This window comes from Trichechus manatus, unplaced genomic scaffold (assembly GCF_000243295.1).
Source record: "Trichechus manatus latirostris isolate Lorelei unplaced genomic scaffold, TriManLat1.0 scaffold00183, whole genome shotgun sequence".
Lineage (NCBI taxonomy): Eukaryota > Metazoa > Chordata > Mammalia > Sirenia > Trichechidae > Trichechus > Trichechus manatus.
In genome coordinates, this window is record NW_004444119.1 from 2,426,861 (window position 1) to 2,436,861 (window position 10,001).

The window sequence follows — 10,001 nt, forward strand, 5'->3', positions numbered from 1 at the left end:
GTGTAGTGTAAACATAGCTTTTTTTATGCACTGGGAACCAAAAAATTTGTGTGACTCACTTTATTAAACTATTCGCTTTATTGCAGTGGTCTGGAACCAAACCCGAAACATCTCTGAGGTATGCCTGTAATCAACTCAAACTATCCTTGGCAGACCCTCAATGTCAACCACACATGTGCACATACATATACCTTTCCCAGGAATTTTGGTATGTTGGATAGTATTTTCATGTTTCATGAAAAAGGGAGAGGTTACAACTAAATGCCAAAAGCAGAAAACAGTGATGATGATTTCATATAATTTTAAGACATAAATAAAACAATCTTTGGAAAAGAGAGAAAGAGAATGGGAAGAGATAGACTCCAAAAGAATTATGCAATGTCCTGTCATATATTAATGACTTAATGTGAACAAAGTATCAGCTCTGCTGGTATTTCTATCCCATGATCAGACGAAGTAATATCTGGTATATATAAAAATGTAAGGGAAAAGATTTTTCTTATCAATAAGATCAAAGGTGTTATTAAAAGAAAGATAGTTAACACCAGATCCCAAAAGTCTGATGAAAGGTGAGAAGCCTTACCAAATTCTAGAGCTGAGTAATCTGTAAGGGTCCTGGGGAAAATCCCATTCAGCAAGTCGGCCCTTGCTACAGGCCTGAAGCGTAAATACTAACCAGCCCTAAACCTGTGCCAGTGGCCTCAACGCACTCCACCGTGATGCTAACAACAGAGCACTGAGCTGCATAAACTTAACAGACTACTCTAAAAATTCCTTGATTCAAAAATACTAAGATTTTGGTCTAGATATTCATTCATGGACTTAAAAAAAAACAAAACAGGTAAATTCCCTTTGTTTATGAAATTATTTAACTCTTGTACTCTATGACACACACTCATCTGATTTAAAGGCCTTCATTGGTAAAAGTGGTTTTGTTAGCATATTGGCCTTCCTCAAATGCTGCTAGTGGGGATATTTCCCAAATGGTGCCCTGATACCACAAAAACAATGTATCAGATCAGAAATTCTAAGAGCGTTCTTTCCCCTCCTCCTATTTACACAGTCATTCAAAGCCCGGCTGATTTCCAAGCACTGAACTAAGAATGCCGTTTATTTCCAATGTAACATGCACCTGGCTTTCATGCAAGATATACTTACTATGGCTATTTCAGTTTTGATAACTGTCAATAAGCTCATTTTCCAGATTACTATTAGTAAATTCACACAGTCATAAAGATACATTGGCTTAGTATATTAGTAAGAGAATTACTTACTTAAAACGGAATACTTTAGAATAAACTTGCAAATTAAAAGGAGTTTATTATTTTCTAACATGAACTGAATGTGGCTATTTTTAGTTGTTTGTATTTAAGTGTATAAGACTTTAGAAATACAGTAGTGTACTATCTGAAAATAAGTTAATGCAAATTTAGGGACAAAAATTACACTTTTGCAGCAAGCCATCACTTCAGGTGTCCACAGAGTCTCAAAAAATATATTTGAAATTATTTAGTTTTCTGTTTCTAATGATAGCCATGCTGACAAAATTACTGGTTAATCAAACTTTAAGTACAAACATATATGAATTTATTTTTAAAAACTATCATTTTTGAATATGTTAGTCAAACCACAAAGCCTAAATACTTGCAAACAAAATGCATTATTAATTTAATTGTCACAGCCTATTTAGCTAACTTCTATTACTATTTGCTATAATATGCAATGCGTAAGAGAGGAGAATCAAGTTCAAAACATAAAAAAGTAAACTGATTATATTGTCCTGGAGAAATTAAAATATAGCAAGCTTGCAAAATTATAGCCAACACATTAATGTCTTAAATAGGTAAGAAAAAATGTTTAACTTAATTTAGAGAACCGTTATGCCCAGCATGATGGTTCAATATGCTGATAGAGTTTCTTTGCTTCCTAAACCATTAAAAGGCATCAATTCCCTCTACAAGGAAGAAGGGGGTGGAATGGAAGAAAGAAGCCTTTCTACATTTATTGTGCTGGGTTATGCTCCTTAAGCCTCAATCATCTCCAGCTAGGGACTTCTATTGGAAAATCACACTACTGTGGAAGTCCTGGCATTCCTACCCAGTATTTCCATACAATGAGAGAACGTTCCATATAAACAACATAAACAAGAAGTATTCTGAAATAAAGAATTTTTAGTGGGGAAAAAATAAATAAAATCAAAGATTTTTAGTTGAGATGAACTCTGGAGCACTGAATACTTACAAAGTAATAATCCAGGAGATGGGATGTAACTTCCCATTCTGAGATTCAGATCATGACTTTAGGACAAAGAAAGTGAGTCAGTATCTGAGAAAAGTTTACCATATCTCAGAGAGAAAAAAGACATTCAACCATTGCTACTGCCTGTTTTTAGACTCCATTTATATGCTGGAGACTTAAACGAGTGGAAGAAAGAGACAATGCTTCTAGAATGCACAGGAAAAGGAAAATACAGAGCCTAAACAGTACACTGTGATTGCCAGACTCATGTCACAACGTAGAGGAGAGGGGTCCACTATTCTCAAGGTAAAGACACTGATATGAAACAATACGAATAAAAAGGTCTATTTTTTAAAATTCCCAAATAAAAAACAAAAGGATACATCTGAATTCAAAATGTATATTAGTTACACGGATACTCAGGAACAGTTTTCTTTTCGTCATTTATCTGATCTATACTGTTTTCATTCAAATGGATTTTGTGAATAAAAAACCCTAAATACATGATATAAATTCTCACTGAGCAGTAATATCCTTAGTACTAGGAAGGGCACCGGAATTCAAGTCAGCAAAAGAATAGTGCTAACACTTAGTAGTTATGAGAAATTGAGCATATTACTGCATCTTCCTGAATCTCAATCTTTAGAGCTATAAAATTTGAATAATAATGTCCTCTGATAAGGTCACAGAATGATTAAATAAGATAATGCATGTGAAAGCATATTAAATGTAATAATTAAAAATAAGTTTTATTTCCATTTTCTTAAGGCTTATGAAACTAACTTCAACAAGTTCTAAATTATCCTTTAAATAATGTAATTTTTAAAATTTTAAGAATAATGCATCCATGACATGCTCAACACATACATTTTGGCTGCGATTATAAATTAAATATAAAGTTAAAAAGAAAAGTATGGCACAACAAAAGGTAAACACCAGTAATATGCAACATCCCAACATTTTGACACAGTAGTCTATGTCCATACCGCTACACTAGAGAAAAAATCATGCCTCCAGTCACAGAGTCAAGTTAAATTCTTTGTAAATGCAGAAAATACTGGTAAGAGCATTTGAAATTTAAAAAAGGCAATTAAACATTTACAAATATGGATGATGAGGACTTAGGCTTCACAGGAGTAGAACAAATTGCATCCTTATTGACATTTTAAACTATTTAAAAACTAAGGCTTCCAGGAATGTCTGTGGAATTCTGACTACCATCTTGCAAGACCTAGGAAAAGGTGAAAATCTACCAGGTCTTCAAAGGAGGTGACAGAGCTGGCACTGGTTCTGAGTGAGCTGCACGTTTTAAAGACTTAAAAATCTCAGAAGTAGCCATGCTCACCTGTTGGCTGACATTACTATATTTCAGTTCACCTAATATAATTAAGTCGATGTGATGAAGCTAATTATGATACAGTAGCAAGAAAAAAGGAAACCTGGCAGTTGATGACATAGTAATTGTAGTGTTATTTTTCATGACATGGCAACTGTGGTATTATTTTGGGGATGACACAAGATGTATTTTTTTTTAAATATCAGCAATGTTTAATTCTACAGGAAGAATTCAAAAAATGTTATTTTAAAACTTCAAAATAAAAATATAGGAAAAAATAGACAAAGTTTAGTTTTATATATTTATTTTAGCACATTCTAATGCATTTCCAGGTCAAGGTCCTCTAATTTAACACTTCTAATATTTCTAAGTTATGTTACAAATTTAAAATTTAAAGTTTGCTAATTCCTTTCAAATATTTTTAGATCAGAATTTCTGAAATTAAAATATGACATTCAATTTTTGTGGGAAGACAGCATGAAGTATGATATTTAACAACAAAGTATCACAAATACAAATCATAGTGACCTGACTTGATAAAAATTCTAGAAAAAGTACTCATTAAACAAAGCTTACAAGAAAAACAATCATTTTTATTAAATTTTTTTAAAAAAGTAAAAATTACCTTTCTTTTGGGGTGCCAACTCCATGTTTGCCTAGTAGATGAGTATTTAAGTGCTTCTTCATTACAAAAGCAACCCTGAAAAATAAATAAAAGTAATTATAGAACTAAAACTTAACTCTGCTAAAAATATATACAAAAAGTCTGAAGAGTAGTAGGCATGTATGTATGGATATAACATAAAAATACACATTAAAATGGCACCCTTGGTAAGCCACACTTTTCCTGCGATTAACTGAAGTAGCAAAACAGCTTGCATACAGAATAAATGTACTGCAATAATTGAAAACCAGAGAAATAATTACATCTAAGCTGACTGGTTCATTTTCTTACTGGAGTACACTAAGAGTAGACCAAAAGATCAAAATAATGGCTTCAGTTCTTTAGTCATTGTCTTCACTGTCACGTGGGAAGAAAGATAAAGCAATACCTCAACATAACACGCACTGCTCCTACTTGATCTCACACTTCTATCATTAAATGAGTTTGAGAAAATGTCATTTTATTAAATATTTAAGGACTATAAAAGTGAAAATGAATAGCTTTCATGAAGCTTCCTTAAAAACATGGTAATAATTTGAAGGAAGGCTTTTTTAAAAATGATATAAATGTTTACTATGTCTGCAGCAGAAAAAAAAAAAAAGTACTTAAGTGCCAAGAGGATATCAATAACTAAAACAAACAAAAAGCATTACCTGACATCCTATCTTATTTTCAACACAAATCAGTTTAGTTAATTCAATTCCGTTGACATAAATATGAAATGGTAGGAATCAGAAGCCAGTACACTCAGTTCCACTGATCACAGCATAGCATCAATTTAATTATGTCATGTGAGTATTTAAAACAATTTAGATATCATTCAGAAGCATCAGGCTACAATGGCTCTCTTGGTAAGGAAAAAAATTCTACTGTTGTAACTTTCAGTGTAAAAGGGCTTGCAAACATTTTTGTTAATTAGGTATTACAGCTGTCCTTCATAAAGTTAATTACCAATAGCTGAAAGGCAACAGAATCTATTTGCATACGTACATGAAAGGCATGACATATGCAAAAATATGATTTTAATTAGCATTCTATGAGATGAAGGGCTACAAATCAAATTGGCATGTTATAAGATTCTTAACATTAAACACTGAATTCATCTGGACATGTTTGCACAAATGGACAACTAAGAACTGCAAAGCAATGTAGCCTAACGGAAGAGAGACAAGACAAAAGCCAAGAAAAAGAACAATTTCAGAAAATGCAAATGTGTCTTTTCTTTTCATCTCTGGTCTATTCTGGTTATTTTCATATGATATTAGGGAACCTTAGGAAATAATATACTTGTATTTTTTAAATGACTGTAACTTCGTTAATAAAACAGTGTAGTTGTACATATGGAAAATAACACTCATTCTTTTATATATATTAGGTAATAGCAACTTTGGAAAAGACACTCTTTACAATTGTAAATAACTGATCACACCATCAATCATAAAAATGGAAAGGTAATTATTACATATGAAGAATCAAACTGTGATGATATTAAATACCTCACAAAGATAACATTACAGGATATTCTATATCATTTCTGCTTAAATCTAAACAAAATAAATATTTTTCATTTTCCTCAAAAAGAAATTCAGTAATAATAACAGTCCATTGAAGTCATAACTTCCCTACTGTCCTGTTTTTGTATAATTAAAAAAACATAAAGCTAATAGCAAAGAGCAAAGATTAAAAACCCAAAGTTGCAAAGCATAGCTTATTTACATGACCAAGTATAATTTAAGAGATCTGAACCTAGAAACCACAGTACAGTTTCCAATAAAAAGAAATTTTATTAATTAAAACGTCTGAAGTCTAAGAACGGAAGTAAAAATACTACACTGCACAGGGGGACAACCTAAAGTAAGTAGAGAGGGAGAATGTTTACCTAACATAACATTTTAACATTATCTGCTAAAAGCCGGTAATGCTGCATATTTAGAGGAATAAGAATTTACTTTAACAGTAAAAAATGGAAAAATAAAAAATGTATAATATTAAAGTACAGTTCAATTCGATTCCAGTACAAATGTTTATTTCTTACAACGCAGAAGTAAACAAAGGAATTTTACTTTAAGACATTAGATTTGACTTAAAAGAATTACAGATTCTTTAAATTTGGTTTAAAGAAAAGTACAAGTAAGTATCAGACTTACCATCAACCTTAAGCCAAGCATGAATGACTAACATAAATTTACTGGCCTATTATTGACATAATATTACTAGCAATATGTGATTAGTGTATTCAGTCTATTCTTCACTGCCTTATTAATAAGATTATGTTTAAACATTTTTAACAATTTTTTTAAAATTATAATCCAGATATCATCAGAAATTAAAAAAAAAAAATCCCAATTCTAAAAAGCTTCATAACTGAAATGCCTTGCGACTAATAAATACTAACGCTTTATTTATCCATTCCCTGTTTTGGCATGTTTACCGACGACCAGGAAATCAGTTTAAGTCAGCTACTGGTAGGTTCTGCAGATACAAAAGAAAATAAACAGGTAAAGTTCTGCCTCAAAGAGCTTCTATTCTAATTGGTCTGTTGCTTTCAACATAATAAAATGTTATTAAACCTGGTATACTCATCCTCTGACATACGTATGCATTCATTCATGTATGCATTTAATTAATATGCAGTGAAACCTGTGAAAGCCGGAACTCGACTGGTTTGCCTTATTTTTCCAAGTCCTTGCTAGTTTCCGCCTCTGACAGGGTGTAGTCATCACTTTTCCATAGCTCTCTATTTCGTGGAAAACATTTCACTTTTTTTTCTCTGACAGGTTTCCACCTTACACAGGCTCTAGCTTGCGCAGGTTTTACTGTACTTACTAAGTGCCTGGTATAGCAACAATAGGCTCAAGCATAGCAGCTATCGTGAGAATGGCGAAGGACCGAGCAATGTTTCACTCTGTTGTACACAGGGTCACTATGAGTCGGAATCGACTCGATGGCACCCAACAACATCAAGTATATGCATGGAATAAGGGTAGTGATGGTTCAGTGGTAGAATTCCCACCTTCCATGTGCAAGACCTGGGTTTGATTCTCAACCCGTGAACCTCAAGCACAGTCACCACCCGTCTGTCAGCAGAGCTTCCAGACTAATAGGAACCAGAGAGAAAGGTCTGGGAATCTACTTCCAAAAATCAGCCAATGAAAACCCTATGGACCTCAACAATCCAATCTCATTGTGCATAGGACCATCATGAGTCAGGGGCCAACTCAACAGCAGCTAACAACAACAGTATGCAAGGAACACAGTTCTAGGCAGCCGTGGTACATAGGTGAACAAAACAAAAAAATCCTCATAAACCATAAAGTCTAGAGAGGGAAATAACAACAAAGTAAAACATATAGTCTGTTAATAGTGATAAGTGGTAACAACAGAGCCAAGAAGGAGGATATGTACTGTCAGCAGGGGATCAACTCTACAATCCTCTAAGAAACGTGCCTTTTCCATAAGGAACTTAAAGACCTGGGTGTGCAGGAATGAGTTAGGAAAAGAAATCCAAGCCCAGAAACTGCAACCACAGAAACCTGGAGGTGGGAGGTAGGAGGCGGGTTCTCTGAGTAGGGCAGTGGCAGCAGAGGTGCAGTAGAGAGTGGAAAGGAAAAAGGAGAAGGGGGGTAGAGGAGAGAGCAAGAGGGGAGAGGGACGGGGTGGGCCTATCACAAAGTCAGAGTAACAACCTCATAGGTCCTAACAACAGCCTTGGCTTTTATTCTGAGCAAGAAAAAAAAAGCCATTCCAGGTGTCTGAGCAGAGGAATGACATGGTCTGCCTTGCATTTTAGCAGGATTCCTCTGGCTGCTCTGTTTAGAACAGACTAGAAGGAGGAAAGAGAGAAAGAGACACCAAGAGAAAGAGATCAGTTACTTGTCTACCGTAATAATCGAGGCAGTAAAAGACACTGACTTGTACAAAGGGCTAGCAGTGGAGAGGAAGAGAACCGGTCAGCTTCAGGATATATATTTATAATTAGAGACAACTGAATCTCCACATAGATTCGATGTGGGGTCTGAAAGAAAGAAGTCAAAGGAGAAATCATAGTTTTCAGCCTGGGAAAAACTGAGCTGGTTTCAGGGTAAATCAGTTTAGCGTGTATTCAATTACAGAAACCTACTGGACATCCAACCTTGAGGCCAAATACAATGGCCTGGAGTTCAAGGATGAGATCCATGCTAGAAATATACTACCTAAGGCTATCAATCTAGCAAGTGTCTGAACATGAACAGATATCTTTAAATGATAAAAAAGTATGTTGTTTTTTTTTTAATTTGATTAATTGACTGACAGACTTCCAAGGACTTCCAAGTATCTATAATTGCCTGAAATAGCATCACTTAAAATTATTTTTGGCGCCAAAGAGCAACAGTCATAACATTTACAACTTAGCTATAGATTTCCACTTTTCAGAAGAGAAGTTTCCTATTTTGACTTCTCATTTTGAAATAATTTTTCTGACACTATATATCATGTAATAAAAACCTCTTCCTTCAGTCTGTTAGATTTTATCACTGTACAATGATTTCAACTTGAGAGTCAAGGAAGACTATCTAACTGATCTATTAAAGTAAGTAAGATGCAATATCATATATATAGAAAAAGAGATGTGAAAAGTAACACAAACCCAGGGCCATGATACATTGCATTTCCTAACTCAGGTGCTGTATAAGTTATAGTGTTTAGTCCAAAAGCTGAAAGTAAAGTTTGCACAGGGCACATGTCTCCTGATAAATGAAGAAGAGAAGCAGCAGCAGGGTGTATTCTGGAATTTTCTGTTATGCTTTTATTTCTGCTTCCCTATAGGATATAATTTCCAAATACAGTAAAACCTGCAAAAGCCGGAACTGTGTAAGGCAGAAACCTGTCAGAGAAAGAAAAACTCCAATATTTTCCACTAATACAGAGTCATAGAAAAGTGTAAGACTGCACCCTGTCAAAGGCGGAAAACTTGCCAGATCTGGAAAAACAAAGCAGTCCTGTCAAGTTCTGGATCTCTGTACATGGAAATTTCTGATGATACAATAATGGAGGTCATAGAGGTCACAGGGAAGCTCACGGTAGAGTACCTGCCCTAACAAGTTAACAATCTCAAAGCAAGAACAAGAACACATAAGCTTAAAGGAAAGTTCTAAGTGACATGTTAGTGACATCTGACTATGATGCTGGCACTTTCACTTTCTCTTTTGGTCTGACAGATGAATTTACATTTATCCACCCAGTTCTCCCAACTGTTCCGTTTTTACACACACTTCTCAAATAGCTGCCTTAGAGCACATTCAATGAAAAGCTGAGTGAACCAAACAACAACATAACTGATAGTTATCGATCACAGATGAAGAAGTAGAAAGTAATCCAAAGACAAGATGCACCAAGGCTAGGTGGCAAAGGCTACCTGACAAATACAAGAACCAAAGTACCCTTAAACCAAAAACACTTCTGGCTCTCTGCTAACTCCTCACATTGTGTTGAGTATAGTAATTTCAAGTACAGAGAGTACAGTATAGTGGAAGGTCACTGGACAGATATGAGGTCATGTCTGGCTCTGCCGTTTATGAGTTGTATAATGTTGAGTATATTAAGTACATTCTTGGGAGTCCTAGGATCTTCAGTTGAAAAATGGCAAACACTTGATAAGAACTTTGTGAGAATTAAATGAAACCATATACACATGCAGCACAGGTAAAGAGAGCTTAATAAATACTATCTACTATTATACTGCAATTATTAAAATCTTGTACGTAATATAGTTACATCTGGGGG

The 10,001-nt window shown here is 34.4% G+C and overlaps 1 protein-coding gene across 2 annotated transcripts in view; it reads right to left on the minus strand.

Annotated features, from left to right (window-relative positions):
• Positions 1-10,001, minus strand: part of ZNF407 (zinc finger protein 407) — a 480,440-nt gene that overhangs the window by 295,723 nt on the left and 174,716 nt on the right. For both annotated transcript variants that reach the window (XM_004387311.2, XM_023741561.1), the window contains exon 4: positions 4,200-4,274. In XM_004387311.2, the coding sequence (XP_004387368.1) occupies positions 4,200-4,274 (75 nt within the window). The remainder of the gene's footprint in view (positions 1-4,199; positions 4,275-10,001) is intronic.